We start from the raw sequence: 22,807 nt of genomic DNA on the forward strand, positions 1-22,807 counted from the left end.
GAGCTCTGGTCTTTGTCCTTAGTCCTGTGTACAGGCCGGTAGCCTGGTTTTATCTGCCCTGTAGATAGGTAGTTAACACCAACACTACGAGTGTTTCCCAACTGTCCTTGACAGGAGTGATCATCTGACATCATCTCATATGTTGCACCTGGTGTCCCCTAAGTTCTCTTGTGCTCAGTCAGTTACTAATTGAGACACCAGTAGATTAATAAGTAGATTGATAAGCAAAAGCTATAAATAGTCAACGAGAGAAGAAAAAGAGCCAATGATCTTGACTTCGGGATTATTTAAAGTATTAGAAAATAAAAACTGTATTAAGAAAATAACATTTTATACCTACTAACTAAGCCAGGATTTAAAAACCATAATGTGCACTGCCGTTGAAGCTAAGTGGGCCCTCTGTGCTCACTGCCCAGAATGCGGCGCGGCGGCTTACAGAGAGCTGCCGATGCGCTCATGGCAGCGTTTGATCTGTGGTCATCCCACTCCTGTTGATACACTGCTTTGGAGTGTTTATCACAAGTAGATGACTCAAAAGACGGGGAGATTTCATCACAGGGTTACTTGTGATATGAAAAATCAGAAATAGCATGAATGCCTCCAGATAAGCATTCTGTATATAAGTTTAGTGAGCCGCTTTGTAGCCACTGAGTTTTACAGCTGTGAAGACCGTGGAGCAGCAGGGAGAGACATGTATGCTGTAAATTTGTTCAGAACGGAATATTTTTAAAGTAGCTGTGGTGATTCTGTGACACAGACATGCAGACAGGGAGTAAAGGGAAGATAAAAGCTCTTCACGTGCACGGACAGGCTCGGTGGCTTTCCCCTGGGCCCTTCTGTGCCCTGGCCCTGCGCTCACTCGCCCGTGTGCTCTCTCCGCAGCCGGCTCCGGAGGCTCCCTGTGCGGCCGCATGTGCGCGGGCTCCCCGCCCGGGCCCTGCTCGGGGACCTCCCCTCCGGGAGCAGAGGCGGCTCCTGGCCTGAGACACATGCCTTATGGTGCTTCACCCCCAAGTCTGGAGGGGCTCATCACCTTTGAAGCCCCTGAACTGCCTGAGGAGACGCTGATGGAGGTGGGACGGCCGTCATGGTGTGACATTTAGCGTGGCTGCAGAGGACAGTGGTCTGGGGACAAAAGAGCAGAATCCGATAGCAAGGCCTGGCGGGTTTTCCCTTTCCTTTTCTATTTGGAAAACATTGCTGGTGTCTTTTCAGAATAATGTTGACAGTGGCGTGCATAACAGCTCTGGTTGGTAGGGAGGGATGTGAACATTTTTGTGTTCTTTGTTTTTTTATCTGAAGTTTATTTACTATTTATAGGACTTTTAAAGCATAATCTTTGTCCTAAAACCACAACTTTTATTCTCAAATCTTACTTTTTTTCATAAGACAGAAGTGATACACTTAAACTTAGGTTTAAAAAAATTATAATGCCAGATTAGTCCATAACGCTGAGGAATAAATCTGCCCAGCAGACTGGACACTCCTGTCTGTAGTGTAGACCAGCTTCTTCCCCTCAGAGCCAGTTCTGCAGGGAAAACACAGCGTCATGTGAAGCGTGCTGAGCACTAATCCAGAACAAGAAGAATTTTGTGATTCCAGAGCCCGGGCCACCTCCGTCCCTCATCACCACCTCTAGGATGGCATTCGGGGGGCTCCACTGGGACCTTAGTCCCTGACACGGTGCAGCTCAGCCTGCATTTCAGACTAAAATGAACAGTTCTTTAGATCAACTGAAGAAAAATTCTCTCTCCGTGCTGGACCTCTACTATTTCTGTTCTGTGTGAATGAGAATAGCAATTATGAGATATTACATGCAAAACTTTAATAGTGATTCTGTAGTAAGTTTAAATTATAATTTTGAAAATATAATCTAAGATTGGAAAAGCAATCTTCATAGTTTTTTCAATCTCCATTAAATTAGGCATAAATTATGTTCCAATACATATTGGAACATAAGTCTAATATGCTGTCATAGAGCAGAGAGTCTTTCAAAAGTTGATTGGTTTATTCTCCTGTCTCTAGGAAACTGAGCTGATTCTCATCCCTTTTTAACCATAAAAGGAGAGTGGGAAACTTAGTCTTATTTGAGATTTTAAAATACATTTTTAGCTAAAAACAAATCTCAAAACAACATTAATTTTAGAATACCCATTTTTATTGCATGCTACTTATTATATCTTTCTCTACTCCCCTCTTTAACTGAAAAGACCACAGAAAATTTAGAGCTTTAGTGTTAAGAATCAATGTTAAAAACCATCAGAAATTAAAATAAAGCATCTCTGAAATTGTCAGTCAGTCAGTAGAATTAACTAAACTACCAAGAAGTGTGGTTTAGTGTACAGAGGATCCTTATAATCTCAGTGTCTGTTTTGTCATGTGCTTGTCTCGTGTATGTTGATTTCGTTGTTGGTGTTCCATTTTTTTCCGGTGAGAGCGCAGTGACCTCATACCTTTGAAGCTTAACTCTGTGGGCCCTCTCATACATCCACACACACAGCATGGCACATCTTCGTCTGGGTGCATGTGTGTATGCTTTCTCGCTAGTTTTCTGGAATTTAAAGATTTCAGTCTCCTTTGAGCGTTCTCATATTCGTAATATAGGAAACATTAGCAGTGGCCGTGGTCTGTGCACAGAGCACGCGCCTTTCCTTGACCAGCAAGTTTCTGAGACAAACTGACTTTGCCGCAGCGAGAACACACAGACACCTTACGCCACCTGAACATGATGCTCATGTTCACGGAGTGTGTGCTGGACCTGACCGCCGTGCGCGGGGGGAGCCCAGAGCTCTGCACGTCCGCCGTCTCCTTGTACCAGATCCAGGAGAGCGTGGTGGTGGACCAGATCAGCCAGCTGAGCAAGGACTGGGGGTAGGTACCCCCTGGCTTTCATCTCCAGGGTCTTCCCACTCTGAGTCTGAGCTGGAGGCCTCGTCCTCCCATGGAGGTCAGGTCCCAGTAGCAGAAGCTTCAGAACATCTCTTCTTATCTCACCATGCTGGACACTGCTGTGCCAGCCAAGCCTTGGAGAGTCTGCCGCCTTGGTGTTGCCTTTCCTGTAAATTACACTGTTGAAGATATTTTACTTTTATCTGAGTGTATCCATTGTATTCAAAGCTCACAGTTTTTTTCCATGCTGAACCTTCTTCCTCTGGGAGTTCTTTGTGCATTGAAAGCATGAAGGAAATGAGCTTCCCGGGGACGCGCTGTGGTGGTGGTGGCGGCGGTCTGCGGGGGCGCAGGGTGCCGCACTGACGGTTTGTCTCCCTACAGGCGGGTAGAGCAGCTGGTGTTGTACATGAAGGCCGCACAGCTGCTGGCAGCCTCTCTCCACCTCGCCAAAGAGCAGATCAAGTCCGGGAAGCTGAGCCCGTCCGCAGGTGTGAAACAAGGTATGGGTGGAGCGGAGCGTGGCTCCCGGGGACTCAAGAGCGCCTTTCCCCGTGACACTGGGAGGGACGTTTTTGACGGGAAATCACTGTGCTATTAAATATTCTTAAATGGGAAAAGATGCTGGCTTTTCTGTTCTTTGTTTTTGCCATTTAATTGATACAAAGAGCAGTCAGAAGAGCTTTGTTCTCAATCTTTAATGAACTGGCAGAGAGCACACATGGAGGAGTGCCTCCCAGGCATTGTTTCCAATGATCATTTAGGGTCACTTGCCTGAAATCAGCAGGAAAGTTGCATGTCACTGTCACTGTTTCTGGAGAAAAATTAAAATTGTCACCTCAACTTTTTTCCAGTTGTCAAAAATCTGAATGAACGATATAAATTTTGCATCACCATGTGCAAGAAACTTACAGAAAAGCTGAATCGCTTCTTCTCTGACAAGCAGAGGTTTATTGATGAGATCAACAGCGTGACCGCGGAGACACTCATCTATCACTGCGCTGTGGAGACGGTAACCCCTTGTCTGTTACTGTCACCTGTCACTGCATTGTAGAGATGGTAGCCCGTCACCTGTCACTGCCGTAGGGATGGTAACCCCTTATCGATTACTGTGCCCTGGAGATGGCAGCCCCTTTAAGGTTTAATACTGTGCTTGTCTTTAAGGGCAGCTTTTGAACTCATCACCTACCTGACATGGTCCTTTCAAAACGAGTTTATGCACTGCCACTCCCAGGTCCCAAGTCTTGTGGCTCCCTTTTCTTAAAGGAGGAACTGGGCTTAATATGTAACCAACATAAGTTCCACTGGTTACCACATTTGGTCAACATTTATTATATACCTCTTAAAAATTGCTAGCTTTAGGCATGATCTAATATTTTTAATAGTTTACATCCAAAAGCTTTAGCTGGATCTGTTTCTTCATTTTCTACTATTTAAGAAATTTGGTTTGATAGCACATTAGAAAAATTACTGCTCTGTTAGCCAGTCTGCGAAACTTGATGGGCTGAGAGTCCTGCTGACCGTACTGCAGCAGAGACACAAAGTCAGGCCTGCGTTTCCAGCCGTCTGCTTGTATTACTGGAAATAATTTGCTTTCTGTCCTGTGAGGAAAAGTTGCTCTGAAGTCTACATGAAACTAGGGACTGTTAAGGAAGTTAATTAAATGGGAAGAAATTTAACTACTGAGCACCCTTATAATTTTTACTACATGAAGATAATAGGCCTTCCTTCTCCTCCCAGATTTGTCTCCTTTGAACTGTACTGTTATATTACACCCAGGCCTTATTTTGAAGCCATTATAATAAAAAGCATATGAAAATAATCTTGGAATATAAACTGTTGATGAGAATAATTTACATTATATTGCTCTAAACTATTGAATAATACGCATTGTATCATTCTGTACCAAATTAAGACTTCGCGTGACACATTTTCTTTTAGAAATTTGTGCAAGAAGAAAGTTCTCTCACGAGGAGTTGTGGGGCTGCTTTCTCTCCCGATAGTGAGAGCCCTGGGACCCTGCACTTGGGTTCAGTTATTTCTTCCTCCTGCCTTTTCAGGGTTTTGATCTTCTCTACCCATTTTATTTATCTTGTTAGAAGTGCTGTTATTTTTTTAAAGACACGGAGTGTATTGACAAATTAGGATACTGGGTTCTGACAGTCTTAGATTTACTGAGTAAAGAGGAAATCAGAATGCTGTTGGGAGAACAAACACTTGTGCCTGGTGAACAGTACCACTGCCCCAGTTTCTGGGAAGCCCCCACCACCTTCCCCATCGCCCAGCCCCCTCCTGCTGCTTCTGACTCAGCCTGGACACCTGGACGGCCCTCCGTGGAGGCCTTCCCAAATCCTGTCTTCCTCCCGCAGTCACGTGGGTGCACCTCACATGGATTCTGTGCCATCTGGGGCTTCCTCCTGTAACTCCACATGTCCCTCGTAATCGGACGGTTAGTTTTACAGCCCATGTCTCCCTGCAGACTGTGAGCTCACCTTCACCAGATACTCAGGGGCCATCCTGAGTAGGTGCCCAGTAAATATCTCTGAATGATGAATCCCACACACTAGGAAATTCTTTGACTAAATGAAGGTGATAAGTGGCTTTTAATATTGTTTGACTATTTCACGGTAACAAAACCCACTTGAACGAAATGCCAGCTTAGTGTGGAAGTGTATATTTAAAATAAACTATTTAGTGATGTCATGGAAGAGCCAGTTTGGAAGTACAGATCTTACAAGTTATGAGTCTCCAGGTTCAAGAAGGCTGTGTTGGAATGCAGGATAACTCTTGTCAAGAAACTCTTTCTTTATTTCACTCACCTCATAGATTATATGATTTCGTCAAAATGTTGTTGATTTTAGACAGATTCCATTAAAGCCCTGTTGCCCAAATGGACTCGTATTTTCTTGGAAAGTCGGGGCTATTCTCGTTTTTGTCGCCTGGCGCCAGGTTCAAGCTGCGGCCCTGGATGAGATGTTTCAGCAGACTGAAGACGTTGTGTTCCGCTACCACAAGGCGGCCCTTCTTCTGGAAGGCCTGACCAAGATCCTCCAGGACCCTGCAGACATTGAGAACGTGCATAAGTGTAAGTTGACTTAGGAAGCAGCTTAGTGTCTCCTGCTGGTGCAGTGGGAGGAGCGTGGAGCTTGGACCCACCCTGCCTGGGCTTGAGTCCTGGCTTTCCAACCTTGGGCAAGTCCCGGCCCTTTCCTGGGGTCTCTGGCCTTCTCCCTCGAGATGAGGGACGATGCCCCGCTTTGCGGAGTTGTCGTGAGGGCCGGAGACACTTGTGAGGCGCTGATGGCTTTTGTCATTGTCTTAGACTTCTGCACCGCGTCCCCGGTGGTGGGTGTGTGTTCATGTGTGCAGGGAACTTTGTTTTTATTATTACGTAATAGATGGGACTGTTTTAAGCCTTGTGGGCTTAGTGACCAAGGCGCCCTGTGGAGACCCCACGGACTGCAGATTCGGTGCAGTGAGCAGAGGGGGCCTGATCGGGCACCAGGATGGTGTCCCACTTGCCAAATACAAGCCTGGTGAGGTGTTCTGAGGAGGAGGTGGTGGACCTCTTGAGGTAGATGTGGTCATGCCACATTTAGAAGAGCCACAAGGAGTTAGCAATTCTGAAATAATTTGCAGTTGTGAGCAAACCAGCTGTTAAAACCAAAATGTTCCTTATTTGACGTGCTAATCGATAGTTTACCACTGTGCAACCCTAAGCTAGAAATCAGATCTAAACAATCACCGAGTGGAAAGAAGAAACAGTATTCAGAACTATTAACTTCGGGGTGAGGATGTCAGTAGAGAGTGATTTTTTTTTCATTAGTTCTTCTTTGCTTGGTTTGGAAACTATAAATGATTTGTATTATGAATTTATGTTATTTCCAGATAAATCCAGTATTGAGAGAAGATTGTCGGCACTCTGCTACAGCACCTCAACCATATGACCAGCAGCAGGCCTGCCCCCTGGACCAGTGGTGGGGTGTGCAGTGGTGCGTGGGGGGCGCAGCTCGGGTCCCGTTGCCCCGACCCCAGGAAGCTGTAGGTGACTACCAAAGAGCAAGCAGTGATTTCAAAAAGGAAAAGCAGTCCTCAAACTACTTACTTGTAGGAAGTCTGCCTTAGCAGAGCAGTCACCCCTCCCCTTTTGCTTTGTAGAAGCAGAAGCAAGAGTATCCACTTGGCTCGCAGCCTGAACTTGGTAAATAAACGTACCTTACTTAGCACTAGTTGTCAGCACAGCTCTTCTTAAGGATGATTGAGAGGGAGCCAGGGAGCAGCCCTTCACATGCTCACCAGAGCAGAGTGTGAAGTTCCGCGTGTTCACTGGGGCACAGAAGTAAGAAACTGCATCGCGTCCAGGCAGTTTGATGCTCGGGGTGAGTCTCTGAATCTGAGCACATGTCCATAAATGGCTTGGGAAGAAATAGCCTAAGAAATGGAAGATGGTTCTTGGAAGAAATTGTGAAATCTTCGATTTGATCTAATATGGACACATATTAATAATCTTCCAAATCTTTCATATTGCACTAATTTATTAAAACAACTATGTATTGGATTTTGCAGTATAAAACTAACTGAGGCACAATGGACTTGTTTGAAATATTTTACTTGATTATACATACGTACCCTTTCCAGAATTTTCATGTAATCTCTTTTGGACTTTCAAGTGGTAAAAACTGGTGTTCATGTGAACGTTTGCATTTTTTTAACCTATTCATCTACACCTACAGGTTTTCTTGGTGGTATTTTGAGTCGCTGGCTTTCGCTTTTGTTTGCGTTTTTACTGTGCATGCAGAACGAGCAGATGCCCATGACGTCCAGCTTGTTAAAGGCGAGGTGTGTTTGGGCAGAATTAGAACAAGTATCAATCAAGAGACGCTTAAGAATTTTAGTAGGCCAAAACAGAGTCAGTGATCTAAAGCCTTGTTAGTGATGTGGAGTTTTACATGAAGTTGATGGAAAATGAGCTTTGTTTTCTCTTAGGAAAACGGGCCGCTCTCTCCAGCCTAACGTGTGTTTTCACGTTAATCCCGGCAGTTCACCGAAGAGCTGGTCGTGAGAACGCGGGCAGCGAGCGTCCCTCCAGGAATGGCTCCTCCGTTGTGTGTTACTTGGTTTCTCTTACTTACCTGCTTGAATACTTGAATAAGCCATTCTCTAGTTTAGCCCTCCTAGATAGTATAACCTGGTCTCTGGCCAGCCGCACAGAGGCACTGGCATTCATCTAATTTAGTGTACTGGTGAAAACAAGAACATGGCTTTCCTTTACTTTGACAAAGTAATGTAATTTTTACCTTATTTATCTGTATGAAATCCCAGCAGTTAATCTGAACATTTATTTATACGATGTTTGTATGTTTAGGTCTTTAATACAGTGTTTCTACCTCTCATTTGTAACCGCATGCATTACTCCTGAAACTAGGTAAAACTCACTGAATTGTTGTGTAAGAGCCTTTTGGTTATTGCCTGTGCAGGTGTATATTAAGGTAAATAAAACTGACCACGTGTTTCTAGGATGAAGCTGGGTCCCTGTGGCTTGTTGGGCCAGGTCCGTCCTCAGTGCGCTGGGCGGCTTGAGTGCGAGTCTCCATCGCCCGGCCACAGGATTCAGGTCCCCTGTGACTGCCGTGCCGGCTGCCTGGACATGGCTGCGTGGTGAGGACCCCCGCCCTCCCTGTGGGCCGACGGGCACTGCTACTCGTGATACTGTGTTTTGTGTGGTTTTTCTCGAGTGTAATCGGCAAGTTCACGTGTGCTCTCTCAGTTACCACCCGTGGTATTCCTGTCAGTCCTGCCGGGGATGGGGTACTTCCTGGCCCCTTCTCCCCTCTCCTGCCTGTTGTTTAAACACAGGAGAAGCAGGTTCAGAGCGAGGAAATGCTTGGTCTGAAGTCAGAACCTGGGGAAGTAGTCGGGCCTGCCCTCCGATCTCCAAGGGAATCCCTCCTCTTGTTCAGGGTGGTCTGTGTGAAATGGTCAAGTCTGAACAGCAGAGAACAACAGACTGCAAGTCATGAGTAATGGAATAATGGTTCTGATTATACTTCCATTATCAAGGCCAGTTGTTTTGAGAGATTTTGCCTTGATTATAGCAATAATAAACAAATGCTTTCTGTTTCCACGAGTACTTTTTAATTTTGTAGCATCTAGTTCATAAAGTAGAAATGGACCAGTCCACACACTCATGGGCTGACACCTCTATTCAGGCCATAACCTGGGAAGTTACTGACCACACAGATGCACAGAGTAGTGATCCTCGAATTTGCTGAGTGGCTGTTTCTGTCGTGCGGGTTTCCTTTAAATGCACCTGTGCTGGACCCGATGGCTCCCCGACTCCCTTTCCTCAAGAGGAAGAACCGGACCAGCCGTGGTTCTGCCCTCCTGGGGTCCATGAGGGGAACCTGTGTCACCTGTGTCCCCACACGTAGTGAGGAGGGGAGTTGAGCTGGACGCAGTGGATGTGAAGCCACTGACTCAGCTCCAAAACCCTTGAGGTGAGGGCAGCAAGCTGAGCACAGGGCTCCCAGCAGCTCCCGTAAGCACCTCACGCTCCCGCTGGACCAGAGCAAGGCTGTGTTGTTCCAGGAGGACTGTCTGCTGCCCGCGCAGCTCACATCCCCCCTCCACTGACGGGTGCAGCTTGGACATGTCAATGCCCGCCTCTGTAGGCCAGGCACGGCCGCCTCTGTCCTGGAACCCACGTCTCCAGCCGTGGAGGCTCCTGGGACCAAGTCTCCTCGTTTTTCTGGTGAGAACGCTCTCCTTGGGAGACGGGCCAAGACAGTGTTGTCCTCACCTGAGTCGGAGGGAAACCACGTCAGAAGCGATCCATGTGGAGGAGTCAGCCCCTGAGGTCTCAGCTTTCGTGGAGGAGGCCCAGCCAAGGAGGCAAAGGGTCAAGGTGCAGTCAGTGCCCAGACCATTCTGGAGACTGCCTGCCAGCAGCTCAGCCTCCCGCAGAGCAGTGCGCCCAGCTCTGGGTTCCCCTTTCACAGGAGCCTCTGCGCAGTTCTGATCGTGCCATGAAGGTTTTTGTCATCGTTTAGCGTGTTCCCACTGTTACGTTCACCTGTTTGCGTATTATTTAGATTCCACATACACGTGGGATCATACAGTATTTGCCTTTCTCCCTGTCTGGCTGATTTCACTAAGCATGATACCCTCCAGGTCAATCCCTATTGTTGCAAATGACAAATTTTCATTCTTTTTTATGGTTGAGTAGTATTCCATCGTGTAAATACACCATAACTTCTTTATCCAGTCCTCTGTCGATGCACATTTAGGTTGCTTCCACATCTTGGCTATTGTAAATAGTGCTGTGAACATTGGGGTGCATGTGTCTTTTCAAGTTGAGTGTTTGGTTTTTTTTTCAGATATAGACACCCAAGAGTGGGATTGCTGGGCAATATGGTAGTTCTATTTTTAGTTTTTTGAGAAACCTCCAAGCTGTTTTCCATAGTAGATGCACCAGTATACATTCCCACCAACAGTGTGCAAGGCTTCCCTTTTCTCCACACCCTCGCCGGTGTTTGTTATTTGTGGTCTTTTTGATGATGGCCATTCTGACAGGTGTGAGGTGACAGCTCAGTGTGGTTTTAATGCACTTCTCTGACGATTAGTGATGTTGAGGACCTTTTCACGTGCCTGGTTGGCCATCTGCGTTTCCTCTTTGGAAAAATGTTTATTCAGGTCTTCTGCCCATTTTTCAGGTTGTATTCTTTTTTTTCTATTATTGAATTATAGTCAGTTTACAATGTTGTGTCAATTTTCAGTGTTGAGCGCAACTTTTCAGTTATACGTGAACATACGTATATTCATGTCACATTCTTTTTCACTGTAAGCTACCACAAGATCTTGTATATATTTCCCTGTGCTACACAGTATAATCTTGTTTATCTATTCTACCTTTTGAAATCCCAGTCTGTCCCTTCCCACCTTCCTCCCCCCGGCAACCACAAGTTTGTATTCTATGAGTCTGTTTCTGTTTTATATTTATGTTCATTTGTCTTTGTCTTGTCTTTTTTTTTTTTTTTTAGATTCCACGTATGAGTGATCTCATATGATATTTTTCTTTCTCTTTCTGACTTACTTCACTTAGAATGACCTTCTCTGGGGACATCCATGTTGCTGCAGATGGCGTTATGTTGTCGTTTTTCATGGCTGAATAGCATTCTGTTGTATAGGTATAGCTCATCTGGCTGGGTCGTTTTCTGATGTTGAGTTGTGTGAGCTTTTTACATTGTTGGATATTAATCTCCTATTGATCGTATCATTTGCAGATGTTTCCTCCCAGTAAGTAGCTTGTCTTGATTTTGTTGGTGGTTTCTTTTGCCATGCAAAAACTTTTAAAGTTTTAAGTTTAGTTAGGTTCCATTTGTTTATTTTTACTTTTATTTCCTTTACTTTAGAAATTAGAACAGTTTTAAACTAGAATAACTTTAAAGTATATATGGAAATAGAGAAGACCCCAAATAGCCAAAACAACCGTGAGGAGGAACAGCTGGGGGAGCCACGCTCCCTGACTTCAAACTATACTGCAAAGCTACAGGCATCAGAACAGTGTGGTGCTGGCACAAAACCAGACACAGACCAGTGGGACACGGTAGACAGCCCAGAAGTAAACCCACACACGGGTCAGTTAACGTACAGCAAAGGAGGCAAGAATAATCAATGGGGAAAAGACAGTCTCTTCATAAGTGATGCTGGGAAAACCAGACAGCTACTTGTAAAAGACTGAGATGAGAGTGTTCTCTAACACCATGTGCAAAAACAAACTCAAAATGGATTAAAGGCCCAAATGTAAGACCGGATGCTATAAAACTCCTAGGGGAAAGGCCCTCCTAGGCATTCTCTTTGAATGACCCCCGGGAGGTGGGACTGAGCCCAGGGGCTTCCTCTCACCCTCCTGCCCGAGGCCATCCGGCCTTTGAGGGCTTGCCCACGTCACGAGGGGCCAGCTGAGCGCTTGGTCGTGGAAGGCTGTTCTCCACTTCCCCGGGCACAGCGGTACATCCTGGGACACCTTCCTCCCCAGACCACTCTAGTCTGTCCGTGTCTGGCCCTGAGCTGGTCAGAGGTGGTGAGCAGGACGCAGGGCACTAGGTGTGAGGCTGTTCTAAGCCCCGGGCGGTGTACGTCCTCAGTGCCCGCAGCCTGCAGCTCCGTGCTGTTTTGTTTAGTCTGGGGCAAGGCCTGGGTCTCGGGCTCACCGGAATCACGTCTGCTGTGGCTGGACACCTTCTGAGTGGACCCAGCGCCCTCCCTGTCGGCCCCTGGGCACCTGCTTACAGACGAGCTTTCTCTTTAGGCCAATCTGGCCCTTTTAACTAAAGGTTGGTATCAATCTCGTATTTATTGTTTTGTTTGATCCTCATACCAACCCTTATTTGCCTGATTTCACAGATGGAAAAAGCAGAGAAAGGCCAAGAGGAAGACCAGTGCTGGTACTTGGATGGCCAGGCCGCTGGGCTGGGGGCCTGGGCCCGGGGCCTGGCTTCTCTCACACACGTGTTCCTGGAGCCCCACCCTGCTCACCCCGCTCACCCTGCTCCTCTGACCGCCTTCCGTTGATGCACAGGAAGGGGCAGAGAGGGCACTTCTGTGCCACTTGGTGTCCAGGTGTCTCCTACTGGACCCGCCTTCCCAGCGGAGGCAGCGAGTTCCCAGACGTGGGTGAGGTTAGCAGCTCTGCCACCCTTGGAACAGGAGCCGGGGCCCAAGAGCAGCAGGTTCAGAAATCACTGTAGAACTCCCAGGGGAGGGGCCCGGGGGACACGCCAGGAAGTGGGCACTTTGCACCTTCCCCGGTTGGTTTGTGTTCACGTGCGCCGGTGAGATTGCTCCACGGGGAGCTGCCTGTTCCTGGCTGGGCGGGGCCCCCCCCAGGTTTGCCAGGGGCCGTGAGCTCATGTAATTAACTGATCTGTAAGGAAGTATTTTAGGTATTGGAAAAACTAAAAAGCAAACCAGCTAGGAAAGGCATTGGCAGTACATACAACAGATGAAGGGAGTCAGGGTGGAGGAATGCCAGGAGGAAGTACGCAAGTTCCCTTACCTCCCGGCAGCCCGCCACCCCCAAGCCCTTCTCCAGTCCAGACAGAGCCTTGTGTGGGCAGCAGCATCCGTAAGCTGCTGGCTGAGAACAGAGAGGTGGGCTGAGCCCGGGTGGTGCGAGGGGGCCTGGGGCTGGGGGCTGCCGGCTCCCAGGCTGGTCAGAGCCACGGTCTTTCTGCCTTTCTCTTGTGGTGTCTGGTTTTTGGAGATGAGACCCCTCTTTTCCGCTGAGGATGGACGAGCGACCCTGAGCGCACATCAGCATTTATTAACTGGTCAGCGAAGGAGCCGGCAGTGAGACAAACACATGTCAGTTCAGAAGGGGTATGAAAACCGGGGACATTTGGGAAACAGATGCTCGTTACATAAGCGGCCTGTTTACGGGTGAGGATGTCCGCTTCCGTTCACGGGGTCATGGAAGCATCATCTGCTCCTCTGTCACGTGTCAGAGAGGAAATCGGACGGGACGGTCCACGACACCAGGTGCTGACCGTCTCCATGCAGGACCTTTGGGCAGGAAGTGCAGTGAACATGTCCCAGTACAACCAGTCACCCACAGTGAAAGCTGAGTTTCATGTAACTTTTTTGTGTCACAAAATACCCTTTTTTTTTTTTAACTTTTTCTGCTTACTTAAAGATGTGAGAACCACTCTTATTCTGTAGGCCATGGACCGGACTGGGCCCATGGGGAGGATGAGCCTCAGATGAGCTGCAACGTGGCCGGCATCCAGGTGCACGTGGCAGCAGAGCCTCGGCCGCTGGGGGCGCGCTCCTCGCCGTCCGTGATGCCGTGGATGTGAACCGGTGTCAGCGGGTCTCACCAGGTGACAGTTCTGCTTCTAAATATCTCGTTAAACTGTTAATAAGCACGCAGTGGTGCAGAGTCTGCACCTTTCTCGCTCTGGAGCATTCGGGGGAACACTTGTTTCTCTGGTTCTTTGACAGATAAGGTTCTCCACTTCTTCCTCGTGCTGGGTGTGTGGCCTTGGGCGGGTCACCTCTCCTTCCTGGGCCTCCATGATCTTCATCCATGAAAGAGGTCTGAGTCCAGCTCCCCAGAAGCTTGGCTCCGTCCAGAGGGAAGCAGGGAGGTGGGTCCTGCAACCCCTTCCTCCAGGGAAACTGCCCTAAAGATCTCCCAAGCCCTTCTGGGGCTGGTGAGATGGGCCTTTCCCTTGGGAAGGGTGGGGATGGGGCTGCCCCCCGGAGACACAGAGGGCCCCTGGGGGAAAGGCTGCTCTCGAATCTCCCTCTTATCTGCCCCCGGGGGCTTCATGCTCTGGTGTTGAGGACGCCCTGGAGGGGCTTTTATAGGAGAGAAGGGAAGACCACCAGCCAGCCAGTTAGAAGGTAAACCCCTGATTTGATCTATGATTGGATTTAGGGGTAACTGCCTGGAGCGTCGGGAAGGGGATCTCGTGTGGGACAGTTTCAGGAAGGAGTCTCCCTCCCTGTGAGATGTTAACTAGACCAGAGGCTGATGTGTCGATTTCAAGGAACTGTCTCTCATGTTTGGCTTCAAATTTGGTCTTTTCTCCTACCTTGTTCCCTATTCAAGACTGTTAAGCACCTGCAGGAACATTGTTACTGTGCTGACCCCTGGGGATACAGCAGTGAGGGGAAGAGGCGTGGCCCTGCCCTCTTGGGGTGTACACTGCTGACAAGATTGTTATAAACGCACTTCAAGTGTGATCAGTGCTGCAGAAGAGAGATGAACAATGTTATTGCTGTGGGGGGTGGTGTGACGGGGGTGACAGGGCCAAAGTCAGGAAAAGATGCGTGGACATCGACCAGGTTAAGAAAGAAGGGGAGAGTATTCTAAGAGTGGGACTAGCATGTGCAAAGGCCCCGTGGCAGGAACACGCAGCAGTGGAGGCAACAAAGATGTGACAGTCGTTCTCTTTTCCAACAGTTTTCTTTTTGCAGCCCAGTAGCCAGTTTCTGAAGTTACTGTGTTTATACTGCTACTCATTATTCTACTCACCTCACTAAATGTCAGCTCTCTCAAACCAGGGATCTCACTGTCTTGTTAATTTTGTCCCTAGCTCCTAGGACAGTGCCTGGCAGAGTGGGTGCTCAACAAATGTGGCAAATGGTGGAGGTGGTGGTGATGGTACTGGTGATGGCGATGGCGATGGTGGTGGTGCTGAGGAGGATGTTGGTGATGATAATAATGGAGGTGATGGTGGTGGTGGTTATGATACTGGCGACGGTGATGGTGGTGACGATGGTATTGGTGGTGGTGGTGAGGATGGTGATGATATTGGTTATGGTGATGGTGATGATACTGGCAATGGTGATGATGATGGTGGAGGTGGTGGTGATGGTACTGGTGATGGCGATGGTGGTGCTGAGGAGGATGTTGGCTATGATAATAATGGAGGTGATGGTGGTGGTGGTTATGATACTGGCGACGGTGATGGTGGTGACGATGGTATTGGTGGTGGTGGTGAGGATGGTGATGGTGGTGGTGAGGATGTTGGTGATAATGACGGAGGTGATGGTGGTGGTGGTGGTTATGATGATGGTGATGGTGGTGACAGTGATGATATTGGTGGTGGTGATATTGGTGGTGGTGGTGGTGACGGTGATATTGTCTGTGTCCCAGGTGGACATATATTGTGCACATCTCTTGTGCTGTCACACTTCCAAGAATCTTGTATGTGTGAACTCGCAGCCACCCAGGAGGAGACCGAAGCAGCTTTCTGATTTCTCACAGGAGGTAAGTGCCTACAACAGGATTCCGCCTCGGGCAGGCTTGCCCCCAGCCCGTGCCCTTACCCACCACCTCAAGATACAGATCCACCTCTTGGGGTGGGGGTTGGGGAAGCGTGGCAATGATCTGTGTCAAAACCCTGTGGACACAGGTGGGAGGAATCCTTGCTGCCGTTTCTGCAGCCTACCACAAGTGGAAAGGACTCGGGCTCATGTAAGCAGAGTGGAATTCATAAAATGACTATTTGTAAAAAAAGAATTTGGGGAGGCCTGGGAACAAAGTCAGATTAGGCCACAGAACTGATGCAGGAGGGACGTCCCTGCTCTGCTGTAACCGTGCGTCCCCTGCTGCTCTGAGGGTTTGATGCTCTGGGGACCACTCCTGTGTCAGAGGAGACCCTGCGGCCCCCTTGCTCCTCCTGGGTCACATGCAAAACCCCATTGGCAAGAGGGGCAGAGTCTCCAGCCTGTGGTGGGTCATTGCCTTTGTGTGGAGGAGAGAGGCTGGGGTAAGGGTTTGCACAGACACGTGGGAAGTTGGATCTGTGGCCCTTTGGGGCAGAGGCGTGTGGACAGCCTAGGGAGTGGGCACACAGTGTTGTAGTTCCCATCCGTGGCCACCGGGGGGGGGCACTGAACAAACCAAGTGAACGGATGACTTGTCCAAGGGTCACCCAGCCTCTGTGCAGGGGCCCCTGGTGCTTAAACCAGGAGCCGCAACCAGCCTGCCCCAGTGGCAACGCTGGAGGCTGTTGTGGGCCTACAGGCTGACTTCACTATGCCCGGCTCGCAGCAGCCCCACCACTGACCTCCAGGCTGGCCCTCAGGTGGTCCTGCAGAAGCTGGCGTCTGGTAGAGCGGTCACCAGCTCAGCACCCATCCCCCTTGGGACGCCCCTTCCCCGTCTCCCTGGCTGCCTGGAATCGCACTCCCCAGCCCAGTCCCTGCACAGGAGTCTGTATCTCGGGCTCTGCTCTTTTGGGACCTGAGGCCAAGACTGTGCTTTGAACTACGCCTCTTCCCGGAGATGGAGGGCCAGGCACCCTCCCCAGCAGGACTCATGCATGGCGGAACTTCCATGTGCATCTTCTAACCGGGGGCATTCTGGATGGTGTCTGACACCCGAAAACCCCAACAGCCAAGAGTTTGTATCTGGACGGCTGCTCTCAAATACTTTGTAGTGTTTGCAAAGGATGCGCAGGAGTGTCTGGGGTGGAGAGGTGGGCTGGGGTCCTGGCAGGGTAGGTGTCAGAGGCAAAGGGCAGGGGGAGGAGCACAGCCGTCTGCCCGAGAGATGGGGACCCCAGGGATCGAGAGGTTGTGGGGCTCCCCCAAATCCACGACCCGGGAGAAACAGGACCATCCCTTGGACCCTGGCCTGCCTCCGCTTTTCCATCCTGGGGGCTGGTGGTCAGCAGGGTGTTGGGGAGGAGGGGACAAGCGAGGCAGGGAGGCTGAGAGCCTGTCCCGTCCCCACTGGGTCCTGCAGCTGCCAGGATGGGCAGGGCAGCGGGGGGGCGGGGGTTGCTGTCATAACCTCAGACAACTAACCCGAGGGTTACCTGGCCTGGTATTTTCCTAACTGTCTGAAATTGGGTGTCGATTCATGATCAGAGTGACCAGGACTGTCATGGGACCCACCCAGGGAGAGCGACCTCACGGGTCAGAGGGGGGAGAAGGGTGGGTTTTGGCAGGGACGAGGCCCATTGTCCATTGTGATGAGTAAGTTGTCTGCCTGAAAAGCAGCGAACGTTGGCGAGAATGTGGAGAAATGGGAACCCGTGTGCACTGCTGGTGAGGCTGTAAGGGGTGTGTCATCTGTGGGAGATTGTGTGGAGGTCCCTCGAAAATGAAACCTTGAGCTGCCCTTTGACCCAGCAGCTCCACTCCTGTGTTTACACCCCGGAGAACTGAAAGCAGGGACTTGCATGTATTTTTAGACCCACGTTCAGAACAGCTCTATTCGCAATCACCAAACATGGGAGCCGCCCAGTGTCCGTCCACAGACGAATGGATAAGCAGAATGTGGTCTGTCCATCCAATGGAATATTATTCAGAATTAGGAAGGAAGGCAGTTCTGACACGTGATAAAACATGGATGAACCTGGCCGACGTGGTGCTGAAATAAGCTGGTCACAGGGACAAAGACGTGGGGGTCCCCTCGCATGAGGTCCCTGGAGTCAGATCTGTAGAAAAGAGGGTGGGAGGGTGGGGGCCAGGGGCGGAGGGAGGGTGGGGAGCAAGTGTTTAATGGGTGTGAAGTTCGTAGAAAAGTTCCGCAGGTGGGAAGTACTTAGTGCCGCTGGACACACAGACAGACACGCACACAGGCACGGCTGGTGCGCAGCAGGTGCCTGTTGGCCAGTGTCAATCCCTTGGCTGCAGCCCCACGGGGTCCCCCTCCGGCCCGCACTCTGCCCGGAGCCCTCAGTGCCCAGCACCCTCTGCTGCTGGGCCCCTCTTCTCTCTCAACGTCCCAGGAACCTACGGAGCCCGGAGGAGCTCCCCTCCCCGTGGAAGACCTTCCCCTTTTCAAGTTTTTTGTGTCTGTGGCTGAAACCTTCACAAATGCAAATGAGCAAGAAGAAAACAAGCCCCCGGAACCCCAGGGGTCATAGTAAGGGTTTGGTTCTTCCTGTCCAGGCTGCTTCCCACGCAAGCAAAACCTTTTACAGAAGCAGAACGACAGAAAATACTCTATTTTAAAACCTGCTTTTCTTAGGTATGAACACGCTCAGAACATCTTCACACACGTTTAAAGGCTCTGAAGCTTTTTGTCGAGTGGCTGTGCCTCCATTCATCTGCACTTAACCGGCGCTGACTTGTCGGGCCTGGGGGCTGCTCCAGTTCTGGGCTTGTCCAGTGATGCCCAGTGAGGCTGTTGGCACTTACGGGTCATTGCCTTCCTCGGTTCCAGCAGAAAAACTTCTCCACTGAAGCCGCTCTCCTAGCACCTCTCTCCCACCGTGTTCACACCCTTGGCTTCCATGACTCAGTCGGCTTTCCCTCCGTGGCTCTCGGGCTGCCCTCAGCCTCACATCACAGGGCAGCCCACGTCCGCACCGACGCCGGGGCTCTGGGCCATCAAACTCTCCCACATCCACCAGACACTTAGCTTGGACGTCCCGCAGACACCTCGAAATCTCCATCTTTCTTCTTTAGAGCAGCAAAAATATTCTGGGTGATATTATGACGGTGGGTCTGTGTCATTTTCCATGTGTCCAAACCCACAGAACATGCAACACCAGGAGTGACCCCCATGTAAACTCTGGACTCTGGATGATGATGACGGGTCCTTTTGGGTTCATCGATTGTAACGAACATACCACCTGGTGGGGATGTTGATGGAAGGCTGTGCTGGGGGCAGGTGCGCAGGAGGTGCACAGGAAACCCCTGTGCCTTCGCCCCAATTTTGCTGTGCCTGGAAGTGTTCTAGAATAGTCCTAATTTTTTTTTAAATGGAGTCTTTCAGGCATACAAAGGTGTATAAAGATACTTAACAAGCACCTGGGTTCCCTCCACCCAGCTTTAGAAATTAACTACGTTGAACCATGCATCTCTCCCCCGACCTAATCCCCTCTTGCCCCCAAAGGTTACTGCTGTCCTGATTTCACTCTGACATGCTCCATGTGTATCTGCCAGCAAGTCCAGCCTTGCACACTTAGAGCGGAGCTGGTTTGCACCTGGAGGAGTGCTGGGGCCACTTCCTCTGACCCCCCTGCATGTCTCGTCTTGGGTTTCTGTAACAGGCAGGCCTCCACCCTGTTCCCCGCCAGCCTCTGCCTTCCCTGCGGGGTGGGAAGTCCATGGGGGCGGGGGCCATCTCTGCCCCTTTCCCACCACGTCTAGGGCACCTGCGCCCGGGGGCGGGGGCAGGATGAGCAGCAGATGTTGTCCATGCATTTGCCACTTCACTGGGTCCGTGTGGATGGGATTAAAATGGTTTCATTGTGGTAAAGTACGCATAACATGAAATTCACCGTCTTAGCCTTTTTAAGTGTATGGTTCAGTGACATCAAGCACTTTCACGTTGTTGTGCAAACATTCCCCGCCACCCAGAACTCTTCCATCTTCCGAAACTGAGGTTCTGTCCCCATCAGACCCTCACTCCCCGTACGCCCCGTCCCCAGCCCCTGGAGCCACCATCCCACCTTCTGTGTCTATGAATGCCGACTCCAGGGACCTCCAGTAAGTGGGCCAGCACCACGTCCTCCAGGTTCAACCATGTTGTGCCTGTGTCAGAATTTCCTCCCTTTTCAGGGCTGGGTGACCTCCCGCTGTGCCATCTGTGCAGGTGGTTCTGAACACCCAGTATCCCAGCATCCCCAGGATGGACACGGTGTGTGCGCCCGTCTGGAGTCGCCTGTGGGGCTCGCCAAGGCTCCCGTGGCGGGAGGTGCCCCCTCGGGCTCTGCACTTCGTTTGTGCGCTCACTCAGGGCCCTTCGCCCCCATGGAGACCTCGCTCAAGGGTGAGGGCACCAGAACTGGCCCCTCTTGTTTCTCCTCCAGCATCTCCCTACCGTGTCAACAGGAAACTAGAAATTGCAGCATTTGTAAAAGTCGAGGGAGTCGTGAGCCTCAGGGAGGTACTGTGGCCTTTTTCCTAACTCCCTCAAAAGATGGAGCTCCCACCTCTCCAAGCCGGCCACAGGGTGCTCTGAGAGAGCCACTGGTAGAGGTCGGGGCGCCTGCCAGGCAGGGGACTGGCTGAGCCACCCTCCGTGTTGTCTGAGCAGACTGAGCTAGAAAGAGCCAGAGAGCAATGTCTGGGCCGAGGGGGGCGCCCGGGCTGGGGGCCCTGTGAGCCCACAGAGGTGGGGGACCACCAGGTACATAAGGAGACTCTGCCCTGTCCCTTCTGCCAGCCCCAGGGGTTGGGGGACGTGGTGGGGCGGGGAGTGAGACCCACCCCTTCCTGGGGACTCCAGGCCGGAGCTGAGCCCAGCAGAGGAGCCTGCACCGGCAGCAAACCGCCAACTGGTCCAGACTGAGCTGGGGTCCTGGGAGCCGACCCGGGAGTGACGTTTGAGAGGACAGAAAAGAGGGCTTGAAGGAGGCGCAGCTGGAGGCAGGAATTGAAAAATTCAAAAAGCCATTTTGTATTCATACCTCCCTGGGTCCAAATGCTTGTCCAGAGTTAAAAGCACAGAACTCTCCAAGGAGAGAGGAAAGAGCAGAGGGTGGAGATGCTGTGGAAGGACTGGGGGCAGCGGAGGGGAGGAGGGGGGAGGACGGGGTGGGGTTAGGGGAGGGTCCTGGAGCTCCTCCTGGGCCAGCGGAGGGGCAGAGCTGCTTAGGGTGGGAAACTTGGAATGTTGTAGGAATATGTGGAGAGGTGGGGGCCATCAGGCCATGGAAGGTGAAGAAGAGCTCCCAGGAGGGAGGGGACAGAGACCGTCTGAGAGTAGAGACGGATGTGAGGAGTAAACACAAAGGAAATGAAGAGACCCCGATGGAATGTTCCAGCCCTTAGAGTAGAGCAGGCGGCCACACCGCACGCGATCTGACCTCTGTGTGGTTTCCAGGAGGTGCCCGTGAAGCAGCGGGATGACCAGGGCGGGAGGTAATCGGGTGCACAGACAGCGGCACACACAGCTAAGGCTGGGCCGGCCACGTGAACATCGGGGAAGCCAGCCTTTAGGGCTGAAACAGGCAGCGCGAAGGAGACAGGCAAAAACGGTAAGATCGGTCGTAAACCTGCACGAGCAAAGAGAAGTGTGGTTAAATACACGAAGTGGAGGTGCTGGCCTGTCAGGGGGGCTGGACAGAGACACGCTTACAGTGAGATTTTAACACACATCCCAGAGTTGGACCAAGGAAATAAAAAGGAATGGCACTGACGTGTGATCAGTGCCTTTGATTTAACGGGCGGTGATTCTTACAGCTATAAACAGAAAACACCTCACTCCTGCGTCCCTGGAGCTAGGGAAATGATCTGACCACAAAGAAAACCTGCGCAATAGTACAGACAAGAAGAGGAAGGTGACTTTAACCGCAGTCTGACAAAGCTGGCAGTCAAGACACGTGTGGTGACCGCAGGACCAGCTGCTTGGAGAGGAAGCACTTCTAGGGAACACTTAGATTCGAGGGGACGTCAAGAAGGGGTTAAACTAGAAACAACTGGAGGGGGAGGGTGCAGCTCAGTGGCACCCACGAGGTCCTGGGTTCAGTCCCCAGCACCTCCGTTAACAAATAAATAAACCCAATTATCTCCCCCCTCAAAAGAAAAAAAAATTTTAATAAAAACAATTGGAGAGCAGCACAAATAAGGCTGCTTCATTCCCAAAGCCCCAGGGACACAGCAAAACCACATTCAGTGGAAAATAAAAGACTCAAAGGCCTTCAGTCTTGAAGTCGGAAGATGAAAATCAGAGGACCTACTTACTCAGTCCAAGTACCAAGAGAAAGTAGGAAGGTGGAGTCGATGAAAGACAAGAACAGAAATGAAGCAGCCAGAAAACCACATCCCGGCTTCTGTCAGAGGGTGCGTGTGGCTTGGTCCCTGCAAACGCCAGCAGACTGGAGGGCCTGAGCCCACCCTGGCTGGCACTTCCCTTATGAAGGAGGAACGGGACACGGACACTTCAGGCTGGATTCAGACCGGAGACGTGTGTGCGGAGCCAGGGAGATGGAAGCATTCTGAGGAAGCTGTACTCAACACGATGGCCAACGTCTGAAAGCCTGGAGGGACTGGAGGAGATGGAAGGGTGTGGGCCTCCAGGGGAGCCACGGCGGGAGGTGCTGGGTGAGCCCTGGCTCTGCCGCTAACCGGCTCTGTGACCTTAGGCCCGTTACTTAGCCTCTCTGTGCTTCTATCTCCTCATTTATAAAATGGACAGTAGCTCCCCCCTCCCAGGCGGTTGTGAAGATTAAATGAACTCACATCCAGAGACTAAAATAGTGTCTTGATGGGCTCAGAGTTAATAAAATAGTACAAATCTTATAAGGAAATTCGGAGATTAGATGAACCAAGGAGGACTGGGGAGGACCCACCTCATCCACATGGGAACGGAAGAGTTCTAGTTGGCTTTACAGAAACTTGCATACAGTGAAAGAAGCCACTGCTCCAGTGCACGGACAAGGGGCAGATGGAGGAAACCGCCAGTGACCCAGCAGCACAGCTCTTACACCGGGATGTGGCAAAC

At 50.5% G+C, this 22,807-nt stretch overlaps 1 protein-coding gene and 1 long non-coding RNA gene across 3 annotated transcripts in view; both read left to right on the plus strand.

The window, feature by feature from the left end:
* Positions 1-8,412, plus strand: part of ULK2 (unc-51 like autophagy activating kinase 2) — a 64,120-nt gene extending 55,708 nt beyond the window's left edge. The window contains exons 22-28 of one of the 2 annotated variants that reach the window (XM_072938481.1): positions 883-1,073; positions 2,693-2,871; positions 3,274-3,392; positions 3,744-3,901; positions 5,839-5,974; positions 6,778-6,881; positions 7,048-8,412. In XM_072938481.1, the coding sequence (XP_072794582.1) occupies positions 883-1,073; positions 2,693-2,871; positions 3,274-3,392; positions 3,744-3,901; positions 5,839-5,974; positions 6,778-6,836 (842 nt within the window). In that variant the 3' untranslated portion in view covers positions 6,837-6,881; positions 7,048-8,412. Of the gene's footprint in view, positions 1-882; positions 1,074-2,692; positions 2,872-3,273; positions 3,393-3,743; positions 3,902-5,838; positions 5,975-6,777 lie in introns of both variants that reach the window. The other variant, XM_072938482.1, reaches the window with a different exon arrangement.
* A 2,814-nt stretch (positions 8,413-11,226) lies between these two features.
* On the plus strand, positions 11,227-15,289 carry LOC140686039 (uncharacterized). The gene is made up of 3 exons (XR_012059465.1): positions 11,227-12,569; positions 13,154-13,769; positions 13,891-15,289. It is a non-coding gene; the product is annotated as an uncharacterized lncRNA (long non-coding RNA).
* The last annotated feature ends 7,518 nt before the right edge of the window (positions 15,290-22,807 follow it).

This window comes from Vicugna pacos, chromosome 16 (genome assembly GCF_048564905.1).
Source record: "Vicugna pacos chromosome 16, VicPac4, whole genome shotgun sequence".
Lineage (NCBI taxonomy): Eukaryota > Metazoa > Chordata > Mammalia > Artiodactyla > Camelidae > Vicugna > Vicugna pacos.